The sequence below is a fragment of the Mauremys reevesii genome, linkage group 2 (genome assembly GCF_016161935.1).
Source record: "Mauremys reevesii isolate NIE-2019 linkage group 2, ASM1616193v1, whole genome shotgun sequence".
Lineage (NCBI taxonomy): Eukaryota > Metazoa > Chordata > Testudines > Geoemydidae > Mauremys > Mauremys reevesii.
Window position 1 is genome coordinate 231,205,253 of NC_052624.1, and position 27,931 is coordinate 231,233,183.

A 27,931-nucleotide genomic window follows, 5' to 3' on the forward strand; every position below is an offset into this window, starting at 1 on the left:
GGAATAGCCAGCATGGATTTGTAAAGAACAAATCATGTCAAACAAATCTGATAGCTTTCTTTGATAGGCTAATAAGTCTTGTGGATAAGGGAGAAGCAGTGGATGTGGTATACCTAGACTTTAGTAAGGCATTTGATATGGTCTCACATGATATTCTTATCAATAAACTAGGCAAATACAACTTAGATGGGGCTACTATAAGGTGGGTGCATAACTGGCTGGATAACCATACTCAGAGAGTAGTTATTAATGGTTCCCAATCCTGCTGGAAAGGTATAACAAGTGGGGTTCTGCAGGGGTCTGTTTTGGGACCAGCTCTGTTCAATATCTTCATCAGCGACTTAGATATTGGCATAGAAAGTACGCTTATTAAGTTTGCAGATGATACCAAACTGGGAGGGATTGCAACTGCTTTGGAGGATAGGGTCATAATTCAAAATGATCTGGACAAATTGGAGAAATGGTCTGAGGTAAACAGGATGAAGTTTAACAAAGACAAATGCAAAGTGCTCCACTTAGGAAGGAACAATCAGTTTCACACATTTAGAATGGGAAGAGACTGTGTAGGAAGGAGTACGGCAGAAAAGGATATAGGGGTTATAGTGGACCACAAGCTAAATATGAGGCAACAGTGTGATGCTGTTGCAAAAAAAGCAAACATGATTCTGGGATGCATTAACAGGTGTGTTGTGAGCAAGATACGAGAAGTCATTCTTCCGCTCTACTCTGCACTGGTTAGGCCTCAACTGGAGTATTGTGTCCAGTTCTGAGCACAGCATTTCAAGAAAGATGTGGAGAAATTGGAGTGGGTCCAGAGAAGAGCAACAAGAATGATTAAAGGTCTTGAGAACATGACCTATGAAGGAAGGCTGAAGAATTGGGTTTGTTTAGCTTGGAAAAGAGAAGACTGAGAGGGGACATGATAGCAGTTTTCAGGTATCTAAAAGGGTGTCATAAGGAGGAGGGAGAAAACTTGTTCACCTTAGCCTCTAAGGACAGAACAAGAAGCAATGGGCTTAAACTGCAGCAAGGGAAGTTTAGGTTGGACATTAGGAAAAAGTTCCTGTCAGGGTGGTTAAACACTGGAATAAATTGCCTAGGGAGGTTGTGGAATCTCCATCTCTGGAGATATTTAAGAGCAGGTTAGATAAATGTCTATCCGGGATGGTCTAGACAGTATTTGGTCCTGCCATGAGTGCAGGGACTGGACTCAATGACCTCTCGAGGTCCCTTCCGGTCCTAGAATCTATGAATCTATGTATTATTTCTTCCATGCCCCCTTGTGGGTGCTGGGGAAACTTCCTTGAAGGGTTCCCACAGGCAATGGTACCAAAGGGAAGTGTGGCTATCAGGATGATGAAGGGAATGGGGAGGGGAGCAGAGGCCCATTCTGGTTGCATAGGGCCTTTGGGGAATCTGTATGCACAAAAGTTCCCACAGATTTTAAGACTGAAACTGCTGTTCCTTAAGTGGAATGTTCCTCCTTCATGAGCCTCCTGCCACCGGCATAGGTGCCAACTCTGTGGGTGCTATGGGGCTGCACCAGCCATCTGTCGATCAGCTGTTCGGAAGCCCCCACCAATTAGCTGTTCGGTGGTGGATGGGAGGCATTGGGGGAGGGGGCGGAGCAAGGAGAGGGCACTGGGGAAGGGGGTGGAGCAGGGGCAGGAAGAGGCAGAGTGAGGGCGTGGTGTGCCAGAAGGGGTGGGGGTGGGGCAGGAAGAGGCGGAGTGAGTGTAGGGCCTTGGGGGAAGGGACAGAATGGGGGGCGGGGCCTTGGGGCAGAGTAGGGATGTAGCACCCCCCCAGAAAAATGAAAGTCAGGTACTTCCATGAAAGGGGGCACATGGAACCACATAGAAAGAATCATATACAGAAGTTACTTAAACCAGCACAAGCAGACAGACAAGTAAAAAAAAAACTGAAGGAAGTTTCAATTTGAAGTGTCAGAACATCCAGGAAAAAAAAAAAGAAAGAAATGCACACACATTAGCAAAGCCAAAAAACAAAACAAAAGCTCCCAACACAGTGAGGGACTGGATGGCTTTTCAGGGGTTCCCAAACAGTGGTACATGTACCCTGGGGGTATGTGAGACATCTCGGGGGGGGGGGGAGGGGTACGTGGGAGAAATTGTGTAATGGCACATTTTATTTATTAATTATTTTATTTGTTGCATGTTCATAATAGGCTACTCAGACAAATCTTTAAAACTCTGTGGGAATTTGTTATATAGAATACGGTAGTTAATTTACTTCAAGATATACCACTGAGAACACAGATACACAGAGACGCTGACGTACAACGGTCTCACCTGCAATCACCGTACAGCTCAGGTTCAGTTGCCCAGCAATTGTTCAGTCTAACTTAGCACAGAACTTAGGGATTTTTTTCGGATGTATATGTCGCCATATAACTATATCGGTACGCAACAGTGAAATATGGACAGATGGCTAAAGACAGATAGTGTTAAGAAGAACATGCAAAGTATCAGTGATGAAAAGTGAAGTGATGAAATTTGTCTTGTCAGTACCAGTGCACTTGCTGAAATTGCGGGTGAGACAACAACTACTGACTCCACATGCAGATCTCAGCCTGTGAAGTGAAACGTTGACACCAGGGACAAAACAGGATCTATATCAAACGATGTAAATCTGATGAAAAGCGCATTGAAATGGAATTTACTTGGACTGGAGACAGTGAATACACTCAGCTGCAGTGTGTTATGTGGTGGAGATCTGTCAAACAACAGCCTAACAATCTCTTCTTGGACACTTGGAAACAAAACATGACCAACACAAGGACAAACCACCAGAATTTTTCAAGCGGATGTGGGCACAGCTAGTGGTGAGCAAGAAAGTTTTGCACTCTGCTGCTGCTGAAATAATATTAAGGCCCTTGAAACATCATACTCTGATGGCATTACAGAGTGGCAAAGTCAGGAAAACCTCCCACCATAGCAGAGGAACTAATGCTACCTGCGACTGCAGACATGGTATACACTATGCTTGGAGAGAAGGAGACAAAATTAATTCAGTTAGTGCCATTATCAAACAACATGTCGACTTGATGACATGGCCAATGATGAAACATGTCACTAGCACCCAGTATTTTGCTCTGCACCTGGATGAATCCCCAGACGTGGCAGGCTTAGCTCACCTTCTGGCATATGTGTGGTACATTTATGAAGGTGCAGTACAGGGGGACATTTTGTTTTGCCAGACACTGCTTACCAGAACACCAGCTGATTTGATTTTCCAGTTGCTTGACAGCTTCATAAATCAACATGATATCATATGGTCATGATGTATTGGCATTGTACCGATGAAGCAAAGCCAATGACTGGTTGGCATAGTTGAGTAGTGACACGTATCAGAGTGACACTTGCTCCCAATGTGATGCAGGTGCATTGCAGTGTGCATAGGGAAGCACTTGCTGCCAAAGGTGTGCCTATCAAATTGAAGGAGGTGCTGGTCAATGCTGTGAAGATGGTAAACTTTATAAAAGCTTGACCCTTGAATTTCAAAATCTTTTCCACTTTATGTAAAGAGTTGGTAAGCGAGCACATCAGCCTATTTCTCCACACAGAGGTTTGATAGCTGTCACTGGGCAAGGTCTTGACATGTATCTTTGAACTTCACTCTGAGATCCAGGTATTATTTACAGACCACCCATTTCCACTCTCTCACTCTCTGCAGGACACAGCCTGGCTCTCGTGGCTGGGTTACTTGTCAGCTATATTCTTTCACCTGAATGAGCTAAATCTAGGACTTCAAGGGCTGAATGCAACCATCTACAATGTCCAGGACAAAACCGAGTCAATGATAAGAAAGCTGGAATTCTGGGCTCAAGGTGTAGAGGAAAACAACACTGAAATTTTCCCAAACATGCATGATTTCCTGACAATGAATGAACTACAGTTGCGGGACAGTGTTAAAGATGACATCAAGCAACGTCTCACTGAACTGGCGAAGCAATTATGTTAGTATTTTCCCTCAATGGGAAATGCAAACAGATGGGTCTGCTACCCTTTCACTAATTTTTCTGAAGTACCCATGCCGCAAGACTTGTCAATAAAAGAACAAGAGAATCTCTTGGACATCTCAACTGATGGCGAACTCAAGACTGAGTTCCAACAAAACCTGTATTCTGATGGGGGTATGCAGGCAGCTGGTAAATCTGGAAGGAAGTATGCAACAAGAAAAGTTTGGGAACCTCTGGCTTAGATGATTGGGAATGGGATAAAGAACCTGTCCCCACTTTACTATTACCATCTTACAATTTAATTACCTGGTGGCCTATGTGAAATAAATTGGCAGTCTGAATCAAGTTCCTTCCAAAGGCCACTATGACAATTAACACTCACATTTCCAGCAAAAATGATCTGACTCCAACTACACTTTCATCCCTATAAGTAGCCTTCGGATAGTGGAGGTACATTAGCAGGCATTTGGGGAATCCTGTGTTGTAATTAATTCATTACATAGAGAGAAGTCTCAGATCTCAACCTGGTAGCTTTTCTGAGCACTAAACTCACTACCAAGAGAGAGAAAAGACAAACCAAAACACCTCAGTATGGAAATTTTCAGAGATTGCAGATGCTTCCTTTCTATATTTAAACTACAGAAGTGGGCAGGATGATAAGTAATAAATCTACATATTTGAGTAACCCTGGATTAAATCATGATAAAATGAATTTCTTGTGCACCTTTGACCTCACCCAAACAATCTCTTCCCAGACTACTAGCACTCCAATCCTCTGGGCAGCTTCAAACAGACTTTATTTTTTAAATATACCTGTGGATCAGGCAACAGAGGGGGATGAAAATGACACTGTTCCAGACCGAAAATTAAGGTGCAATACCTTGCAGTATGCCATTGTAGAGCTGGGAGTCCACACTGGATATATATATATACAGTATCCCTTTCTAGCCCTGGCACCATTAAGATACTGGACCTTGAAAATATGATGCTCTGATTTAGAGAAAAGCTATTTAAGGGACATTTTTAAAAGGTTTTAATAATATATTAGCTTTCATTTTTCTATCACTCCACAACTAACCTGTCTTTTGAATCAAAGGGATATGAAATTTGGTATCAATCAATGTCTTAAAATGTAAAAATAACTGTTTTGAAAATGTGGCATAAACAAAGCAAATTGTGATGTGTGGTGGCATGAAGGTTTTATTGGCATGAGTTCTGGATGGAGCTATATTACATGCAAGCGGTGAAGCCTCCTAGAGTAAGTGATGTAGATAAGCCTAAATGAGCATAGCAATCTGCTCCATCCCCCCTATTCTTGATTGAATTAAACCAAACACAAAAAACTAGGCAGCACGGAGTATGGAACTTGCCCCTTTATTATTTACCTTAAAAAGGTTACATTCTTCGCCTCTTCTGTTTGCTCTTCTTGATTTCTTCCAGACTTTACAAGATTGGAATCAAGTTATGTTATTTTGGGGACCGCTTGAGTCACTCCTATCGTTTTTAATATCTTCATTTAACCATCAGTTGACCCAGGGATGTTAGGTTTGCCATTCTGCGCACTCAGCCCCAAAGGTTCAAGATTGAAGGGTCTGTTTTATGACTAAGTTGGGATGTATTAAGTCTTCTCAGCAGCAGACGCATAAAAAAATCCTTCACATTAAATGGCCCTTGAATTAATAGTAACCATAAATTATTGCTTTAAGTTAGTGAGAAAATTATCCTGTCTCTAAGTTTAAAAACCCGATGCCATAAGCACAAGAATTATGGTTCCAGCAATGTGTGATTTGAACATATTCTCCTGTATATTTATTCCTTCATACATGAATTCATTCATTTCCATATGCCAGGCCAGATTCTCAGCCTGTGAAAACTGGGATAGCTGCACTGAAGTCAATGGGTCACTGTCTCCAGGATTCACTTCTTGAGATGTACGATTTCATAAGTTATTGTATTGAGACCCCTTAAGACTGGGATCGTTGAAAGATTCCTTGAATTGCATATGCATCTATGAATATTCATTAAAAAGTTCCTTGAATTTTACATGTGCATTCATCATTATTTTCATGTATCTTACAAATATAGCTCCAGTAATAAACTTTTACCTTCAAGCGTAAATTAAAAGCGGATGGAAACAGCATCAAAAGTTTAAGAGCAGAGGGTAAAATCTTGGCCCCATTGAAGTCAATGGAACTTTTGCCATTGATGTCGATGGGGCCAGGATTTTGCCCAGATTGTTTTTAGATAGATTTGCACAACATACAGAATTTTATGTTAACATATTTTTAGCTTATCGCTGTTCAGCTACTATCTAATCTTGTTCAACAGGAGTGTGACTTAAGTTTATGTTCCTTCTTTATATTAGAGGTGCCACAGGCTTTAATAGAATTTGAAGTTCTAAGATTAAATAAAATATAACACTCTCAAAAAAATTCATTGGAATGAAATAGATTAACCATACAAATCTTTGTAAAACTCAGAGATTCTCACTTGCTGCCAAATATATTTTTGCTGCGCTTTCAGTGGGCCAATATATATATGCATCTACTGTAAACAGATTCAGTCCAAGTTCATCAGGAGGTACCTCAAATGGCAGTGTCTGAATTTCAGATTCTATATAAATATTCCATTTTGTTTGGGCCCTAATTGATTTAGATGGATGTTGTGATGGGTCTGTGCTGAGCTGCACCTGTGATCTCTCCCCTAGTATCTCCACTGGGACTCTTTCCAAGTTAAAGGCTCTACCTACATTCTCCTAGAGGAGACCTCTATGATTCACCCCGCTTCAGACAAAATCACTAGGCTGCAACACCCCCTATTGCCAACATCCTGTCATGGTTATAAGGCAACCAGTGCCTTACACGCATTTGCAGTCCTTCATGCAGTCAGTCAGAATAATTTCAAGTAGGTAAATATAATATTAATTTAAAAAGCACTAGTTATTTCCCTCCTGCTCCACAGATGTATGCCTGGATGCTATTACATTTCTCTTGTAAGTTTGTTCCCCAAGGGTACAGACACTGTATGATTCTGCATAATACTTCTTTTTCAAAAGGGTGGAAATTTGTTTTTTTCCCCCTCTCAAAAGAAAAACAGAAATGGTATCAAAGGTCAACCTTAAAGTACACCCAAGTCAAGAGTCAGTGAAAGAGCAATGTAGCATTTACATCCAACATTGATGCCAGTGGTTTAGCCAGCATTATTAAAAATGCAGTTGAGGATCTGCCCAAGCCTGACAAAGCCTTATACTTTTTCTCCTTCTATATAACTTCACCATGCTTTGCATACAGCTTTTCTATTAGAAGGGCTCTCTTCTGAGGGCTGAAATGAACTCTCATTCCTTCTTCATCAAGGCCTGTAAGAGTGGACTCAGAGGGACAGGCAGCCTGGTTGGCATGCCTGGCTTCTGGCCCCTTCCATCCCTGGACAATGTTTCTCAGCTTTTAAGGGCATGTGGTAGGGAGCCCAACATTCCATCTCCACCAGCTCCCAGCCCAGGGCCTTGTGTGAAGCAGAACCTGCAGGGTCCTCCCAGCAAAGAGTTTTAAGTCCACTGCCCTGGGCTACTTCCTACCTCTGCCCCTTCATTTTGGGGCATGGCCCCTATGGTACAAACAGTCTGTAGTGACTCAAAGTAACATCCCCTTGTGGATCTTTTTGCAGCATCCTGCTGTGGCCTCAAGTCCCTTTGGCTGGGGCAGACATAAGACTGGGGCGGTGAGGGCTAGCCCCACAATGTCTCTGTACTTCAATCACACAGTTCACTCACAGCTTGGTACTTCTTGGTTTCCTCAACAGTCTCTCCTGGTCAGAGATGCAGTGCTTCTTCCCCAGCAGCAGTCCCAGCTGTCAGGTGCCTAGAGATGTTCCCCTCCCGTACAGAGAGGCAGAATTATCTCCTGCCCCTTCACCTGCCAGTCCAGAACAAGCCAGGTTCTCTCCTTTTCTTCTCCCTCGAGGCCTGGCATTGCCTGCAGGTAAAGTGGGGCAGGGCTAGCTGGGCCGGGCTAGCTGGGCCCATAGGATCTCTTTGATCCTTTTCGTGCTGGTGAGAAGTTCCTCAGCTTCATCACAAGGTCACTCCACATAGCTAGCAGCAGTACTATTGACTGACGTATGATGAATTCCCTAGGAGCAAAGATCATTGCCTCTGCTGGCTTGGAGAGTGAGATGTACTGTCCAGAATGTGAACATGTTGCTTGGCTGTGCACATCATGGCACTAGCAAACCACTATGTATTCATAGCTTGTAAACTTAGTTTTTTCTACACCTTAAAGGGCAAAGTTTTCAAGAGGTGAACAAGCTTTTAGGAACAAGTGTTTCTATGGTTCCCATTGACTTTAGTAAGAAATACATGGTTTAAAAAGCTCAAAAAGCTTTATAAGTGTACCTTAATCACAATTCATGCTATAATGTTACCACTTTTGTCATAGAAAGAAATAGGCTGATATTTCAAGAGTCTGATGGGTCAAGGCCCTCTCTGAGCAGTTCTGGTTTCTAGGATAGTCATCGCTCTCTGAATTCAACTTAGACTCCTCTGATCTTGCCACTAACATCCAGAGTAACACATTTAAAGCTCCTTCTCTTCTTTTCTTCCTCTCCTGTGTTGAAATGCAAATTAATAAATATTCAAATGTGTACTAAGTCCCACAGTTGGAATGGTTCCAGCTGCAAAAGTGATTGCTCAAGGCAAGCTGTAAATATCAACATATGTGAAGAATCGCTGCCAAGTTTAACTGAAGTATAGTGTTGAATTGTAACACCATCAGCCATTTATTCAGGGCTAGACTGGGCTTTTAGCTCAGAGTCCATACAAAAGGACAATGTGGAACTGAGGTAAGGAGGCCCTGGAAGGTTTTGTGGCTGAGAAGCACAGTCCATTTAGGACCCCCCAGTAACACTGCGAGGGAAGTAACTCACTATATCCCTTTAAAGAGTGGAACATACTCCCCCTCCCTTCCCCCGGGTGACCAGATACTTCCACTAGAAGATGCATGGCTGGGGAAGCTATGGGGCCCTGTAATTGTTCGGCTCCACTGGAGGCATCCCTTGGCAGCGGGCTGGCCACACAACAGCAGTCACAGCTCAGTCTCCTCCCACCTCCAATTCCCTTGATTCCCCAGGAACTACACCATGAACTTTGTGGCCCCTCTTGTGGTTGATTTTATTAACTTCAATTACTCAAACCCAGGCCTGAGGTACCCGAATTGTAGCCCAAAAACATAGGCTTCTGAGCAGGGGCGGCTCTACGTTTTTGGCCGCCCCAAGCAGTCATGCGCGGGAGGCGCCCCGGAGCCGCGGGAGCAGCGGACCTCCCGCGGGCATGACTGCAGAGGGACCGCTGGTCCCGCGTGGCTCAGCTGGACCTCCCGCGGCTGCGGACGGCTCGCGGGTCCGGCCGCTCTGCTTGAGCTGCCGCAGTCATGCCTGCGGGAGGTCCAGCCGAGCCGCGGGACGAGCACCCCCTCCGCAGTCATGCCTGCGGCAGGTCCAGTCGTCCCGGGGCTCCGGTGGACCTCCCGCAGGCATGACTGTGGCAGGTCCGCCGGCCCAGCCTCCCGCCCCCCCCGGCAGCAGGGGACGCCCCCTAGATTTTGCCGCCCTAGGCACCAGCTTGTTTTGCTGGTGCCTAGAGCCGCCCCTGCTTCTGAGCCTTTAGGCTTCACCACCTCTTAGGCTTCCCTCCAGCCTCTTCCTGGCTCAGGATATCTGCCTCAAGTTTCACAGCCATTAGCTCCTCAGGCTGTCTCAGGAAAGTCTGTGTCACTAAGGCCTCCCTCATTCTGGCCTCCTGGCCTTCTTCCTGGTCCCCCCAGCCACACTCCTTATGCTAGTTAATATACCGGTGCTACACGACCCACAAAATCAGATCTAACAAGGGCACACCTGGTCAGGCACAGAACTAAGCCTACTTTTCCTAAAGGTCTCAGTTACCCTGTGACATTCCACCTACCCTCAGACACTATTTAGCTTTATCATATCAAGGCAAAACACCTAAATTGGGACAAGGGAAGAGAGGTTCCAGAGTGCAGCATGACACAGATGCTCAGCTATTATGGCGGTGGGAGATAAATACATTGACCCAGCTCAACAGATATTTATGTCCAGCCCCATTGTCTCAGCTTCCCACATTCTAGCTCGTCAGCCCAGGTTATCACCTCTGAGTATTCCATGGGATTTATGAAGTGGTCCCTGCCTAAGGTGCTCCCATGGACTTCACTACCATCTCAGTGAAAGCTACTGAAGGTAAAGATGGTCTAGATATCCAGTATCACTAATCTCATTGACTACAGACCATATCTGTTGGTTGAATCCCTTGAATGGATAGATTTTCCCTTTGAGGGAGATCCACTTCAACAAAGGGAAAGCTGGCCTCCAGTGCAACAAATAAGGGAAGTTTATCAGCAACGTGGTCAGTCTCCTTCCTGTTCATCATCTTTGGAAAGCCAGTGTTGGAAGAACAAAAACAAACAAGCAACCCAGGGAGCTGGTCAGCACCTCCAGTCTAGATTGTATTCACACCCCTAACGTGGAGGAAACATTTATGGAGTTTCTCCTGTCTAAGGAGATTATCCCATTGAGGAAGAAGATAGACTCCAAACAAAGGAAGAAGGCTCCCAGATGATACACAATCTGGTGGAAGGTGGCTAATGGTATTGGGGCCTTTCTTAATTATGCTTTGATTGTATAAATCTTGGACAAAAGACCGAGAAGTAAGAAACTCTTTCTGAAGTCCAGCTGGGAGACAAAACAAACACAGTTTCAACATATGTTAAAATATGTTTTCTCTTGCCAGGGAAAATGTATTGCTGGGTCATCAGCATTGAGACAGGCCAGCAGAGGTAGACAAAATCCTAATATGCCAAATACCTGGGGTTACATCTGTCCCCATTGAAGTCACAGGAAGTTTTGCCATTGATTTCAGTGGGACACAATTTCAGCCTTGGATTTTTGAAACATGGTTGATTCTGACTTTTGGGCAAACTTAAATTGAGGAGATGAAGGTACAAGGAGACCTCTCTAGTTGCTGGGATGGTCAGTCCAAGCCTAACAAGAAAGACCATAAAGAAATGGCAGTTCCTGGTCTCCTATTAAGTAGCTCTTCATCTCCATCTCCTCTGTGTATCATAAGGAAGGCAACCACAACACTAAGCAAGGGCACAAGTCAACTGCCAGGGTTACTGGCTTGCAATCTAAAATATTAAACCTTCTCAGACATCTTAAGGCAGTCAGCCCTTCTGCAGTCATGGTCAGAGGCAGTCAAGGTGCCACAGCCAAACCAGTCTCTCAGAATGGTGGGAAGACTAAAGTTTTTCTTGACGTGACACAGTGAGAGAGGAATCATTGTTCCTCCAGGCCTAGGAAGAGGTGAACATGCTCACTGCGACACAACGCCCCAGGGTTCTCTTTCCATTGTTCCTGTGCTTGGTTCAGGAATGGAAGAGGGGGGAAAGGCTACCTTTGTGCCACTAGTATTCTGAGCCTCAGGGGAGGGCGGCCCAGTTCCTAGATTACATTAGAACAACCTCAGAGCTCCTCTAATCTATGCTCAGCTGCAAAGGCCACTTAGAGCTTTCCCACAGGTATACATATGCTCTGGCCATGTCCATCCCCGTGATGCCTCTAGCATGTCCCCTATACTGTATCTGCTATGGTTTATTAAAGCCCTTTAGAAAGCCAAGAGTCACAGGTTAATCCCACCCTTGATTTTTGTACTCACTTGAAATGAATTTTGTTTTATTTATTTCCTCACACTCCAAGGCCAAGATTTTATTTTGTGACAAAAGTATGAATTAGTGCTTAGAAGTAAATGCATGAAAAGGACTTGGAGTTTTGAGGTCAGGCTCATGCATTAAAGATACACAGACAACAATGCAAAGGAGTTTGTTGGAGCAGGCCTGTTATATGGGAATGTCGAAATATGGGAGTCTCAGAAAAATCTCTTCTCTTTCCCTCCCCTCCTTGAGGACAAGAGGACAAAATTAAATTAAAGGGACAGTGCAATTTATGGCCGCAGATAAATAGGATTAACTATGGAAAAGCCCAGAGCTTCATGATAACAATATATTACATTTATGCAGTGCCTTCCAGCTGAAGATCTCTGAGAGGTATGGCCCTCCCTGTTTTACAAACATGCTGGGAAATGAGGTACAAAGAACAAATGACTTGCTCAAAGTCATACAGCAAAGTCAGTGATGGAATCAAAGCTAATGTCCTGCCCCTGCTCCAACAGGCAAGTGTTGCTGCTTCCCCTAATACTAACTAATTTTATTATCCAATACAGACCTTTATTTGTACCCCCAGTACGATAATCATACTAGAAATGTGGATGAACAGAATAAGACTATGCTGGAGAACCATACAGAAAGAGAAACAATGTGAGACAAGGACCAAAGCGCCTGTTAATTTTTTCTCCCACCAGAGGGCGCTATCGGTTCATGTTGCTCTGTCTATTGCTCTCCTTGTAAATTGCATTGTGTAGCTCTCACTGAACCAAGAGCATGCACATTGAAGAGCACAAACCTACACCCTCCTGATAGCGTGCCTCTTCCTGTGCACGAACTGTTTGATCGTTTTCACAGTAATGCAACCATTTAGCCTGCTCATACAGCCAACAACTAAACTATGTTGAGTTATCAAGTGTTTCAAATAAGTAACTTTAAACTTAAAGTATCAGAGGGGTAGCCGTGTTAGTCTGGTTCTGTAGAAGCAGCAAAGAATCCTGTGGCACCTTATAGACTAACAGACGTTTTGCAGCATGAGCTTTCGTGGGTGAATACCCACTTCTTCAGATGCAAGTGCATCTGAAGAAGTGGGTATTCACCCACGAAAGCTCATGCTGCAAAACGTCTGTTAGTCTATAAGGTGCCACAGGATTCTTTGCTGCTTCTTTAAACTTAAAGTTGCTCCTGAAAAAACCTGTGTTGACAGTTGTGTAAAGCAGTGTTTCTCAACATTTTTGATCCGAGGGACCAGCTTGCTGCCTTCCTAAAGTATGTCAGGGAGATCTCACAGATGGGCACCAGTCCACAGACCAGTCATTGAGAAACACTGGTGTAGAGGAAAGGTCTCTGTTTAGCTACAGGGCAAATAAAACACAGGCAGTGCCGATAGAGCCACGTTCACCATACTGCCCTGATAATAAGCCTCAGTCTTTCCCTGCAAGGGCCACACCTGTGAGGCTACATGTCACTCCATCCTTGACCACACTGTAATTGGTGTGCTGCCTATATTTTAACAAAAGGCTTCTGTATGATTACTGCCCTTTGCCTGGAGTAAACCCTGGGTACATGAGATGCAAGCACTTACAGAAGGGAACTAGGAAATCTGAAAGGGAATCATCCCATCCTTCTGTATTCAGCATGGTGTTTAGTTCAGTATTTAACAAGGAGCTCCCTCCAGCTCATATCTACTCTCTCCTGAAACTGCCATCAAGGAGGCCAGTTAAAGCCAGTAATGGTGAGGGCCTGGGAAGGGGTTTTGTGGACACCTGTCCTGTGGGAACTGGACTCAAAACGCAGAAAAGGCCAAAAGGGTTTTCCAAAAAGTTCTAAAGCATAATACTCCTCGAAATGCCTAGTCTCAGTTAAGGACAATGTTGGAAGGTCAAATTATAAACCCAATAATATGTTAAAAAACAAATATGTTCAAAAACAAACCCAATAATATGTTAAAAAAATTAAAAACAATTTAAGCTTTCAGAGTCTAACAAAAGCTAAACCCAACCTTCTTATGAGACATTTCTGAGCCTGAAGTTGCCACCTGAAATGTATTCAAAGGGGAAAATTATCTCCTCCTCGTGGACAAGCTCTTGGTATGTGGCTATCTAGAGAATATTCTGTATTTGCGGGTGCAAAATATCTATGTCATAGAAGTTTATATATACAGTATGTGATAGATTCGCAAAGCAGATTGCAGAGGGCAAACTTGCCCAACTTTATCTGAATGTTTCCCACTTGTGGCCAGGCAGTCATCTCCTGAGCGACCCCCTATGACCTGGGGTGGTGCTGTAGCATTCTGCTTCAGTTTCCGCTCACCAGGGTTTTCCATCTCTCTGGGAGGTTTGTGTGGCTCAGACCTCTGGCTGGGTCAGTCTCAGAGTTCAATCTCTTGTTGGGGTACCAAGTCCAGCTGTAACTGTTCAGTACCAAACTAGTTTTTCCCAGCAGCCTCTTCAAATTCCTTTCATGCACCTCCACCTTGGTCAGCAGCAAAGTCTTAAATTAAATAGAACTGAAAAACAAAAGTCCTCTTTGGTATCCTCCTGGGCTATTCTTTAATCACACTTGTCTTTGCAAAGTAGCTGGTCCCAGGGCTTCTTTCTGGAGCCCCTCAGTAGGCATCAAAACTACAAACAAATCAAACACTACTGAAGCTTCTAGCACCCACTCCATGGTTGATCCTGCCATCTTTCTTAGGCTCCCCTTCAGTTCTCTGTTCCTTTTAGCCTGGCCGTTGTCCCAGGGTCTGCTTCTGTTACTAGCTCTACTCCTGTGCTGCTTTTCTCCTGTGCTTTCCCAGGCCTCTCTTATCTGCAGCCAGAGGCTAGATTCTAGCCACATAACCTGTCACATGACATTGCTCATTACTACTTATCTCCCCACCTGGGGAAATGAGTTAAATTTGTCACAGGTGGACTGGGGCTCTTCTCCCCTTAAAGGATCAGCCACCTTAATGGGACATTAGAGGAGGGATGGGCTTTTGGTTCAAGCACTAGACTATGACTCACACGACCTAGCTTCAGTTCCACTTTCTGCCGCAGACTGCTTATGCCACTTTTGGCAAGTCACTGAATCTCACTGTGCCTCAGTTTCACTTCTATAAAATAAGGCCAATTATATTTATTTTTCTCCCACACATTATCTGCCTTGTCTGTTCAGACTGTAAGCTCTTCGGGGCTCTTGTGTGTGCATATAGGGCCTAGCCCAATGTGGGTCTGATCTCTCTTGGGGCCTCCTGTGCTACAGATGTTTAAATAATAATGAAATTGGGGAGAGGGAGAATGGAAACAGCAATATCATTAACATACAGCCGACAGCTCCGTCTGTTAGACTGTAAGTTCTTTGGGACAGACATCTTCTTGATGTTATGCATGTGTTCAGTGGGGCTTGCTCCCTGGGGCTTCAATCCCCACTGCCAAACTAACCATCATCATAATTTAAAGTATGATGTCAAATCACTGTTTACAAGTGAAAATAATGAGAGGGCACTGAGATGACCTTATACCTAGTGCATTTATTCCTAGTGCATTTGAAAAGAATTGCATCACCATCATTGTGTTTCGGGCCCTAGTCTCATTGCAAAAGAGTATGAACCCAGTGGCACTCCTGGGAGGAATGAGTGCCTAGGAAATGCAGATTAGATCTTTTGGATTGTATACTACTGGCATTGAAACTTTGCCCAGAAACATTTCTTTAACTTTATTTTACTTACTAATCACCTTCCCAGAATCCTGGAGAGGAGATCAAATGCTTTAGGTTTCTATTTGGTTGACAGGGGTTTTGTAGAAGAGGCCAAGTTGCCTCTCTGCACAGACAAGGAGAATCTTACTACTATTTAAGCAACAGTCTTGATGACTGCTTGAGTCTACTCCTACAAATGATGTAGCGTAGGTAACACACTGCTTTGGGCCAGCCTGTCTGGGTTTTTTTTCTTTGTCTTCTTTAATTAAGGACATGATCAGAAGTCCATTGATGTCAGTGGAAAGACTCCCACTGAAATCAATGGGGTTTGGATCAAATACTGAAACACTCACCACAACATTCGCTTTTTTTACCAGATCAAGCAGGCCCAGGAGTCCGAGACTTTGGCTGCAACACGAGCTCAGAAGTCACAAGCCGAAAAACAAATGGGTTGTAAGTAAACTGACAATCTGCAAAAGCTGCCTTTTAGGCTAGGTGATCACTGAAATGAACAGTTGAAAGAAAACCTTCTGTCACGATCAGTCTACTGCATGTGCCAGGCCTGACGTATGCAGTCTGCCCTGTCCGTACATTTCCCCTAAACCACGAGATGGTGCCATAATCACATCTGACATGACCTCTGTTGGTATTTGGGCATAAACTATGCCTTTTGTCTGCCAAGGTAGATTTGGGGTTGATATCTGCCCTCAGAACTCATTACTCACCACAAAATAAGGCCATTGAAATAGTTTGGGGATCTCTTTGGTTAGTGGACTTTCTTAAGTGCAAACTCTCCCATTGTATAAAGGTCCTCCTTGCTTCTGTGACTTTTAACAGCAATGTGTGCTGTTATGACAAAGTAATGATTTTAGCATAAATGGCTTTTGAATTATGATATTCCATATTGATTTAAATTAAATTCTTAGCATGAAATTTCCGAACACGAATATCAAGAATTACTGTGGCCAGGTGCCACTATTTCTAACAGACATCATGGGCTCTGGTGCATGGTTTTAACCAGATGTTAGAACAGTTTGGAAAATTAATTTCATGAGGAATCAAGAACTTTGGGACATCAAAGGGACAGTGCCATGTAGTTTAAGCTGAAAATGTGTCCTACTCTAACTTGATTATATTTTGATCAGAAGTATCCTCTGAATTTGGTGGGCTTCTCTGAGTTATTTTTCTGTATTATTACTATATAACATGGCTGTTTAGAAGCGGAGAAGAACAAAACGTGAAGGATAGATATTTTTATAGTACCTACACAACAATATTTTGAACTCTTGTGCTCTTTCTGCAGTAACCCTAACTGTTTGAAGAGCTAAGTTTGTTCTCATGCCCCAGTCTGCTCCTAAATGCTTATCCTTTCCTCTCCCCACACAAAATACCAGATCTCCTTTCTCCGTGAAAGCACCCTAACCTGAGCCATCTTCCTGAGACCAATTCCCTCCTTCTACAGCCTAACCAGCCTCCCCACTGCACATCTGATCCAACCCATCTGTCATTTCCTAAGCCAAGAGCCAGTTTGGAAACTGGGAGCAGGAATGCAGGATGCATGGGGGACACAGGGAAAAATTCTATCAGCAGGTAGATAGTGTTTGCTGGGGCTAGCTCTGGATCATAGTCCCAGCCTCCCAGTTGCTGGAAGCTATTTTGATGTTTCCACCTCCTACCTAGGCCTTTTTCCTAACCCATCTCCAAAACCATTAGAACACTCAGGGTATGTCTATACTGCACACTAAGCCCAGGCTCTGAGACCAAGCCCCCCTTCCATCCACACACAAATCAATCTAATTCAGATCAGCAAGCACTCAGGACCTGGATCCTAGGAGCCGGCTAAGGGGGATGGATCAGAGCTGGAATCGCACTGTGATTTGGGTCCAAACTCTGTCATTTTGCAGAGTGGATGAAGCTCAAGCCACATACCCAAGTCAGAAGGGCTGCACAGCGCAGTGTGGATGTTTTAGCTGTGAGACCTGGGGCCAGTAATTGTAAGCCCAAGTGTACAGTGCACTATGGACACTGAAGCATGGGCTTGGAAACACCACCGAGACTACAAGCCCGGATCCCACAGACCCAGGATACCATGCCATGTAGACATACTCTTAGGGCCATATTTTTCAAAGGTATTTAAATGCCTAAATATGCGGATAGACGCCTGGTGAGATTTATAAAAGCTAAGGCACTTTTGAAAATCGCACTAGGCATCTATCTGCACCTTTAGAAACTTAAATACCTTTAGAAATTTGTCCCCCAGTCACCAGCTGTTCCAATAAACTGATCAGTCTTCTAAAGTTTAAACCCTATTTTAAAAATTCTCACAAGAACAACATAAAGACATTGTCTAGAATTTTTAAGATAATTTTTATTCTCATTTTTGTTTCTCGCGAAAGGCCCTTGGAAGCAGCACTCTTCTCAGCCTTCTTCCTGCCTAAAGCACAAACACACTTTGTTGCTGTATGGTGGCTCATAAGTATTGATCTGCTTTTTCCCTGCCATGTGTGTAACACGCCCCATGTGTACCTTGGGGCCTTACTGTGCTAGGCACCATAACAAACTCCGGGAACCACACTCCCTGCCCTGAAAATCTTACACACTAATGTGAAACAAGATGCAAAAAGTGAGTGTGAGACCTTATCCACATGGCAAAGGGTTGTTGTTGTTTGTATAAGCTAAAATATGAATTTAAACTTCTATAGTTTTATCAGTATAATCACCATTCTAGTGTGTGTTGTGTCTTTTTTGGTTTAGCTTATGTCATTGTGGAAGTAGTTTAAGCTAAACCAAAAAAAGCGACTCATATCAGAATAAGAATGTCCACACAAGAGTTGGACATACCTTTATCATTATAATTGGTATAGCTAATAAAACTTTCCCATCTAGACAAGGACTAATAAACAGGGATGGCATGGCAACACCACTAAGATCACATGGTTACATAGGCTAGCTATGGGTCCAGCTTGATTATTAGTAGCTTGTCTGACAGGGACTTTCCAAAAAGTGCTGCCTTTATTCTTTTTTTGTGTCCTCAATTTTTTCTTTGAATTTTGGTGTTGGCAAAAGGAGGTGGGTTGAAATCCTTAGAGTGAGAAGTCCTTATTTATCCACGACAAGCATCACACTGGGCAGAAGTTTCCCTCCTGATGTGTCTCCCTGGGAGATCACCCTGAGGAATGGGAGAGAAATTGGCTTGATCGGCTATTGCCTTGCCACCTTCATTAGTTATTTATACTTGCACAAAGTAGGTGGAAAATGCTATCAAAGCAAAATGGTAGCACTTCAGACCCACTTGCACTCCCTTTCCCCAGGTGTAAATGACTGTGCAAAGTTCAAGGCCAAGGAGAATGAGGCCCTCAAAGTCCATTCAGTCCTTGGGCGTTCTTCCAAAACTTTCAATCCCCACCACCCAAAGTGGAGAGCAACTAAATACTGATAAATGCTTATATACAAATGCTGGAAGTCTTAAGATGAGTGAATTAGAATGCCTGGCATTAAACAAGGATATTGGTATAACAGGCATCACAGAAACTTGATAGAATGAGGATAATCAATAGGACACATTAATACCAGCGTACAAAAGATATAGGAATGACAGAGCAGGTGACGTTGGTAGGGGAGTGGCACTGTATCTGAAAGAAAGCATAGAGTCAAATAAGATTAGAATCTTAAATGAATCATACTGTACCATAGAATCTCTATGGATACAAATTACATGATTGAACAATAAAAATATAGCAGTAGAATGGGGCTTAGATTTCTGAATCCCTTAGGGCCAGATTTGTAAAGGCATTTAGGTGCTTAGAGATGTAGATAGGCACCTTGGAATTTTCAAAAGCACCTGAGGCTATGTCTACACTACAGCCCGGATCAACACTCTGAGATCGATCCACTGGCGGTCGATTTGGTGGGTCTAGTGAACACCTGCCAAATTGACAGCAGATTGCTCTCCAGTCAACCCTTGTACTCTACCCCCGACAAGAAGAGTAAGATAAGTCGACGGGAGAGTTTCTCCCATCGACCCCCCGCAGTGTAGACCCCATGGTAACTCGACCTAAGGTACGTTGACTCCAGCTACGTTATTCACATAGCTGAAGTTGCATAGCATAGGTCAACTTACTGCGGTAGTGTAGACATAGCCTAAGTGTGTAAATCCCATGGATTTAGCTTGAAAAAGGTCCTTAGTCTCTTTTGCAAATTTTATTTAGTATCTTTGAATGCATCAGTTATTTGCTCAGGGTGAAATTCACCAGTGCTTTGCAGAGCCTTGCACTGGCCCTCCATTCCACTGGAGATTCATAGATTATAATGCCAGAAGGGACCATTGTGATTGTCTAGTCTGACATCCTGTTTAACACAGGCCACAGCAGTTCCCTGAATTAATTCCTGTTTGAACTAGATCATATCTTTTAGGAAAACATGCAGTTTTGATTTAAAAATATATCTGGGCAATAGGCAAAGCAGCTGTAGGTGGGGAGAGGCTTAGCATCTCCTGTGGACTGCATGAAAGCTCTGTGCACAAATCCTGCATAAACTAGTGAGGTGTGGATAGCAGTGATGTGAGGAACCCAATGGTGGAACCACAGAACTTTTATTTACATTGACCCAGTGGGTGCAATATATCTTGGGTCAGATTCTTCCCCTTTGTCATGCTCAGTAGTATCTTGTGTCATGGTACCAAGAAAAACTTTCTAACTTTAAGGGTAGTTAAGCACTGGAATAGGCTTCCAAGGGAAGTTGTGGAATCTCCATCATTGGAGGTTTTTAAGTACACATTGGACAAACACCTGTCGGGGATGGTTTAGGTTTATTCCTGCTTCAGCACAGGGGACTAGACTTGATGACTTGCTGAGGTCCCTTCCAGCTCTACATTATATAATTCTATTATTTATTTAAATAGGACTACTGGTGGAGAAAGGGACTACTCATCATGTGGCAAAATAGATGGGAGCATCTGGCTCCATGCAAGTAATGTGAAGAGGATGAAACTACCCCGAGCTTCGGTTGGTGGATAGGTTTCAGGTTCCAAAACCCCATGTCTTCCCTCTCTTTTCATTTTCCCAGATAGAGTTCAAACATATAGGTTTTAACTGAGCAGATTTAATTTTTAGTCTAAATCTGGGGTGAATCTGAAGTTTTAAAAATAACATGCTTATGACTTACCCAAATTCAAAAGGTGTGTCTTGAGCATTTCTTAAAGGCAAACTACATCTGTTTTGCTCAAATCGATATTTTTATCATTCATAATGTAAGAGGCATTTTCCCCATGTCTAAAGAGTGGCATGTATTGGAGATTTGTGTGTGTACATATATAGCTCTATACACTTTTCTTGTTGGAGGCAATTATCTTGACAGTGATGTGATATTTGCTATATGAAAGCTCCATGTAAAGAACTGCAAACAGATTTCCATGCAGCTTTTATACTAATTTAAAAATCATAAACACAATTTTGGGGGACAAATGCTTCTTCAGATATGTCAAAGTCAAAGTGGGCATGTATCAGAGGGTGGGAATTGGCCCTTAAAATTTCATATTTAACAGGTCTTCCTGAGTAAAGGCTGAATGAGAATTGCAACTGTCCTTTCATTTTTTAAATATTAAAGCTATGGGGAGATTAATAAATGAACCTCGGATCAGGATGGGCTGTACCTTGTGCCAGTGTCACAAAAAATGGGACTATATAACAAAAAGGTCAGTGAGCTTAGAAATGCCAGTTGTAATTAAAAACTTAGCTGCTTCTTACCTTTCATCTTTGCAGATCACTGGTCTGGACATACTTTGCATTTTTTATTCATTTTAAGCATAAAAAAAACTAGCTCACCCCTTTCCAGGCTCAGGTAACTCACACCCAGACCAACAGAATGGTGCCACTCTTAAAATAGAATTGAAATTCTCCATCAGGATGGCAAAACCCAAGGCAGAAAGCCCAAATCTTGGAAATGTGTAAGTGCTTAAAACAGGGGTTTCTAACGAACAGGTCACATGACCAAGATCCTGCTATTTCTGAGTTTTTCCTGCGAAAGGCTGCTAGAGCAGAGCCAGAGTGTTGCTTTAATATAGACCAGGCATGCTAGAGCCTACAGCTTGCCCTACCCATTCCCCCAGGCAGGACAGCAAGCTTCCTGTAAGCATGTTCACCCACAGCAAGTTAGTGCAAATGAGCATCTCACTTTTTGCATTACAAAATGCTTCTCAGTGACAGATCAGAAGGAAAAAGCTCCTTGAGATGCCTTTAAGAAAATATTTATGAACACAGGAATTAAAAATGAGTGAATTCTTGAAAATATTACAATCAAATCTTGAGGTGCATTTAACTGAAGAGCATATATGAAATCTGCACTTCTACAATTGTCATATTATTATAGATATTTATTATCTTTTTTAAAAGCCTGCAATGAAGAAACAGGGAATATAAATGTATTCACTGTTTTTTGACAAACAATTTTATTTTATATTCTATAGTCACAAGTGAGTGTGCTTTAGAGACCGTATTGTATGGCACACTGATTGCAGCTAAAAGAGATGTGTATCCTTTGCATGCTCTGTCCCCCAATTTTTGACTTACTATATTTACTTCATATATAACTGGTTCATATTTTGGGCCTTTTTTCTTTCCATTCTTTTCAACGTTTCCATACTAATCTTTCTATACCGATTAAACTTTTCCATTTCTTCAGTGTTTCTCCAGTCTCCTACAGTCATTTACCAATTACAGCAGGGATCAGGGCCAAAAACAGCTCAAGATCACAAATAAGATTATCTCAAGTGGCACTTCAGTGAAATTGCTAAATAATCTTTTCTAAAGGACCCAGAACTGTAAACATGAGGCTGATTTCTTCAGTATATTACACCTTCTTTAAGGTTTTTCCTCTTCGCTAGCATATCTTTGCTCTCTTACCTTACTTCCTAGTGAGGGTGAGCATCTCTCAGTTATGTGGGTGCAAAATAGGAGTAGCTCAAACTACCTTTAATAGAATTATTCCAGATGTAACTGGAAGCAACAGACTCCTATTGACTTCAATGGGTACTGGATCAAGTCCCAACTTCTGTTGTGCAGGAATCATTTTTTAACTTGATGGTAAGGAGAGCAATTTAACTAAATTGTTCACTTAATTCTTCCCCCAGGGGAGCACCAGATCCTAAGCAGGAGTACAAGCTAGTCTCTGGGAGATTGGACACTGTAGGCTGCTTTCCAGTATACTTTTCAACGAATCTTGCTCTGCTATAAAGACACAGGAGTTAAGCCAGTTCTTGTTAAACAAATGCTACTTTATCCTCTTGTTTAAATTGATATGAGGCCTCCTCTTTTCTAAAAAGATTCAACCCTCCCCCTCACTGCGATGATTGTGAGCTAAACCCAAAGAAAATATTTTCTGAAAACAAATCTTATCTCAGGATTTTTAATCTTAGGAGTTAAGAAACAGGAAAGGTCTGCTTCCAACTTGCAAAACTCAGCTGGCTTTCCCACTGCACAAATACAAATAAAAGCAAAGCTGACTGCAGCTTGAATGGTAGAATGACAAGGAACAGTTGCAAAGGATTATTACATTATCTTTCAGGATTCGAAAAGGAATGTATTGCTGACATCCATTTGTTAATCTACATGTATTTTTCTTTTCAGTGAATCACTGTATTCTGTAAATCTTTCAAACATGCTTTTCTCTGCTGACTGGTGTGTTACTGTAATATGGGTGAATTGTTTTGGTGGGCTGGAGGGATTAATGCTATTGCCTGTCTGTGTTGCTAGAGAATATCCCCACCCAAAAGATGAAGAAAAAAAAAGAAATAACGTGTTGATAAGGGCAGATTTCAGGAACATCTTTATAAGGAATATTTTTATGTCTGTCTACACTTAAAAATTAGATCAACCTCTCTACATCACTCAAAGGGCTGCAAAAATTTTTGCACCCTGAGTGCCACAGTTAAGACGTGTAGATGCAGCTAGGCCAATGGAAGAATTCTTTTATCGACTTAGCTACTGCCTCTCCAAGAGGTGGATTAACTACGGCAATGGAAAAACCCCTTCTGTCAATGTACACGAAGCATCTACACAGTGGTGCTAAAAGCAGGGGCAGCTCCAGGCCCCAGCACGCCAAGCTGCAAGCCGCGGGGGGTGCTTTGCCGGCGCTGCGAGGGCGGCAGGCAGGCTGCCTTCAGCGGCTTGCCTGCGGGAAGTCCGCCGAAGCTGCAGGAGCAGCGGACCCTCCGCAGGCAAGCCGCCGAAGGCAGCCTGCCTGCCGTGCTTGGGATGGCAAAATGCCTAGAGCTGCCCCTGGCTATAAGGACACAGCTGCAGCGCTGTAATCGTGCTGCTGTAGTGTAGACATACCCTTACTTTGATGCAGTCAGACACTACCATAGCACCAGCAAGTCCGTGAATTCTTGTAACAAAGCTTTTAATATCCTTTATAAAAAAATAAAGTTATTTACATTTGCAACTCATTTGATGGCTTCCTCATTACAGTACTTTACTGGATGAAGAAATTTCACTAGAATACACATTAGGGTTAGTATCCTTCATAGATGAGCATAATATGACAGGACAGACTGTTTAAAATATTTTAAAATTCCTGATCTTCTATAGCTTGATACAAATACATTCCTTACAACACATGTACCCCAGTTTTAGAGTAAAAGCAGGATCCCTTCCAGGTTAAGACACGGGAACTTTGTCCTATCTATTAACGTGTCCTAGGGATAGTCGCTGCTTGTGTATATAGCACCTTAACACACAAAAAAGGGCAATAACCTAATTCCAAGGCCATAACCTAACTGCAGGACCTCGCTTATGCTACTTCAATGTCTTTAAGAAAAATCTAGTTAAAAGGACAAAAGTAATATGACTATATTTATTGCATAGCTGCAGGAAATAGGATTCATGAATACAAAAGCCATCGAAATATATTATAAATCTATTTGAGTTTCAAAACTACTCTAGAATACTGCTTTGCTTTAGAATACAAATAACACTGTTTGGGATTAGTTCGTAGACTCTGATTTTGGTCCATGCTGGTAATTCTATAATGTTATAATCCTCTTCCATTACTTTAAAAGCCTCAGATCAACAGGTTCTCAGGCAGTGGTAGTAATGATGCAGCAAAAGAAAGGCCTTTCCAAATTCCAGACTTCAGCCGCTGCAGCCAGTTCAGAGAAATTCCCATCTCACCTCCTCCCTTCTTTATTCCTTCCCTTTAAGTGCATTTACCCTCAGAACTATAAGGGAAAGAAAGGGTAGGGTACAAAGATTTCACACCGTTTGTTAGAGATGGCTTCTAGTCACCACCCTTTAGTTGTGTGCCCATAAATCATAGCTCTTAAAAATATCCAGAAAAAAAATTAGCTTTACTTCAGCTAAGCTGTAGTTCCACATAGTCTGTTAGCTGTAGAAACTTCTTTGGTGTCAGATTCTGGTCGTCCTGAAACCACAAATGGCCAAGTCTGTAAACAAAAAAGGCATTTCACATTAGAAGGATGGTTGCAATATAAAGTAAAACTGGAGCTTTTATTAACAGTTAATTTCCTAGCACCCCATATTTAAAAAACAAACAACAGTTTTAGTCACACTGGGAAGCACTACAAACTGGTTCTCTATTATTTTAATTGGAATCAGATGCACCTTAACTTGTTATTATTACCAGCATCCACTTATTCATGTCCAAACATATAATATTTTTAAAATGCTTTGTAACTGATTTCCTAGTTTTTAAACTGGTGCTAAAATAATCAACCATCCTAATACATCTAGAAAGACAAAACAGCAATCCTCTTCTTTATGCTTCAGGTCTTAAATTTTGGATTCAGTGAAAGCTTGTGCTGCAGAATGACCTGAAGAATTAATTATATTTTCCTCAGTCATTTAACTTGCCTGATATCCAGAGAATGAATTCGTTAAAGGTTTCTGATTCAATCTCCCCAACATAAAACACATCTAGCCTCTGCATCACTTTAGGCCAACGTTGGCTCTTCGTTATACTGGTGTAAACGGGATGATTGCGAATTTTTTCAAAGCTGTAACTGAGCAGAGAATTGGGGTCTTGCTCCGATAATAAACAACACTCTGCTGGAGTGATCTACACAGTTTAAAGAAATAGGGGGAAATCTAAGAACGCTGGAAAATGTAGTATACCAGCTACAGACACGCGGAAGTTAAACATCAGAAGTAAGAGCTAGACCAGATGAGTTAGATCACTAATTATTTTTTCAGGGGGAAATGTTAGCCTATAAAATAAACACATGTCGACGGGTCTGTTCTTCCTCTCCACAAACACCCCCGCTCCCAGAGCTACTACGTGCTCATCCCCAAGGCGCACAGCTCTCTCTGGGCAGGGACTGGACGGACTCGAGCTCCAGGATGAAGGTTTCAGCCCCACACGTGCCTGCTATTGTTCGGTGCCCAGCTTGACACGCCTGGCACCGGATTGACAGGGCCGGGCGTGCCCAGCCATCGGCTTCTTGCAGCTCAGCACCTCTGCGAAGTAGGCGCTGGGTGTGCGAGGTTGCTCCCCCCCAGTCAGAGGCCTCTTAGCAAAGTGGCCCTTGTCTGCCATCCCTCTGTCCGTCCATCCTGCCCCGCAGCCCTGCCGGGCCCATCCACCTAGGGGCGGGCCAGCCTCGTCTCGCCTGGGGGGGCGCTTACCAGGTTGACAGGGTGCACGTAGCCGTTCTCGTAGCGATCCTCCTGCAGCAGCTGCCGGAGGTGGGCGATGTAGCTGGACGCCAGGCGCAGCGTGTCCAGCTTGGAGAGCTTGGTGTCGGGCGGCACCCAGGGCAGGCTGGTCTTGAGGCGGGAGAACGCCTTGCTCAGCACCCGCATGCGGGCCCGCTCGCGGGCGTTGGCCGCGTTGCGCTGCGACTGCTTGCACTCGCCCGACGCGCCCCTGGGCAGCAGCGGCGGCGGCTTCTTGCCGCCCGCCCGGGCCCGCTTCCTCTTGCAGCCCCCGGCCGGCCCGGCCGCCGCGCAGCGCCCCTCGCCGTCCTCCTCTTCCTCCTCCTCGTCCTCCTCCTCGGCCGCGGAGGACTGGTCCGCCGAGGGGTAGAGCGGGCCGCGGGGCTGGCGCTGGGCGGCGGGCGGCGGGTAGCCCAGCTGCAGCCCCCGCAGCTCCATGGCGGGCAGCTCCTCCGCGTCGCTGGCCGAGCCCGTGGACATGGCACGCGCCCTTCCCCGGGGAGAGACGGGCTCGGGGGGCAGCGGCGCCGGGCGGGCGGGCAGGCAGCGCAGGCGAGGAGTCCGCCCAGCCCAGCCGAGCCCCGCGGCCGCCCCGCCCTCACCCCGCGCCGGGAGGCTCGGCGGGATGCCCCCAGCCGACGGGGCTATATAGCCGGGGGTCCGGAGCGGACCAGCTGCAGAGGGGGAGGGCAAGGGCCGGGGGGGGGGCTCCCCCGCCTGCCTGAGCACACACGGCAACGGGCAACACGCCCGGAGCTCCCCCCACCAGCAGCGCCTGAGCCCTTCCCCAGCGCCGCAGGGTGTGTCCAGCCGCCCCGTCAGGGACCCCGGCGCTGCTGTGGGAGCCGGAGCGGGGGCTGGGGAGGAAGGGGTCAACTCCCCCCCGCGGGCCCGAGCTGCGGGCGCTTTGGGCCGGTGCGGGAACAATGTATATAGCGGGGGTGCTGAGCGCCACTGAACCAAAGGGGAACCCTGTATCTAACGGAAACCACTTCAGCCAGGCCCGAGGTGCTGCACCCCCTCCCCCAGTTCCAGCACCTGTGCTTCGGGAGGCGCCACTGCCCCTTGTCTGCACCGTCTGCGATTCCCAGCTGCCCCGAAACCCCCAAGCTCCGGAGGGGATGGGGCTGGCAGGGACATCCCCACTGCCTGGCCCGGGACCCGAAACCGCAGAGTGGTGATCCTGCCGTTCTCGCCCAGGCCGAGCGTCCACTGAGGACTGACAGCTCAGTCGTATTATCATCATGTACCTGTCGCTGCAACAGAGTGACCGGCGCTTTACGGCGACACTGCCCCAAAAAACTTACAGGCAAATCCCCTTCGTCTTTCAGGGCTTTCCGAGTAAGACTAGATCGAAGATACCTGGCCCCATTTTTCGGGACGGCTCTGCAATGGTCGGCAATAGGCCAAACCTACAGCGGCTGTAGCACCCCTGCTATAAGTGGAGTTCCACCTGTTACGGACGTGGCCCTCACTGATTATAGGCAGTGACTTTGTTATTCACTGTGCGCGGGCTGTAGGCGATGGAGAGCGAGAGAGCAAACAATACTATAGCTGAAAACCAAGTAGTTTTTTTTTTAAATTAGTAATGTAGTTAAAAGTCCCTAAAAAGAAATGACATATATCTTGGCATTGCGAATAACTTGCACAAAGGTATAGAAAGTGGCAAACGGATATAAATGGGTCTGGAGATTTCTTCTCCCCTACAGCAATCTTAATTGAATCAAACCGATCTGGAATCCGTATAGTTCTGTTACATATATGAACTTAAACAAGGCAGCTTTCCTGTAAAGTTCATCAGAGTTTGCACATTCCGTTTTGCAGTTCTCATGTAGCACTGCACAGGGGAAAATACTCAGTCCACTGGAAATGGTAATATA

The 27,931-nt window shown here is 44.3% G+C and overlaps 1 protein-coding gene across 1 annotated transcript; it reads right to left on the reverse strand.

Annotated features, from left to right (window-relative positions):
• Positions 1–23,774: 23,774 nt before the first annotated feature.
• Positions 23,775–26,650, reverse strand: MSC (musculin). The gene is made up of 2 exons (XM_039525529.1): positions 26,022–26,650; positions 23,775–24,823 (listed from the first exon to the last, which is right to left on the reverse strand). Exons 1-2 carry the CDS (start codon positions 26,529–26,531, stop codon positions 24,737–24,739), a joined length of 597 nt encoding a protein of 198 aa, XP_039381463.1. The 5' UTR covers positions 26,532–26,650; the 3' UTR covers positions 23,775–24,736.
• Between the last annotated feature and the right edge of the window lie 1,281 nt (positions 26,651–27,931).

Excerpts from the sequence above, each read along its gene's own strand:
- MSC (XM_039525529.1), bottom strand. The coding sequence starts at position 26,531 with ATGTCCACGGGCTCGGCCAGCGACGCGGAGGAGCTGCCCGCCATGGAG. Across the intron at positions 24,824-26,021 it reads ACGTGCACCCTGTCAACCTG|ACTTGGCCATTTGTGGTTTC; the intron begins GTAAGCGCCCCC and ends TTTTGTTTACAG.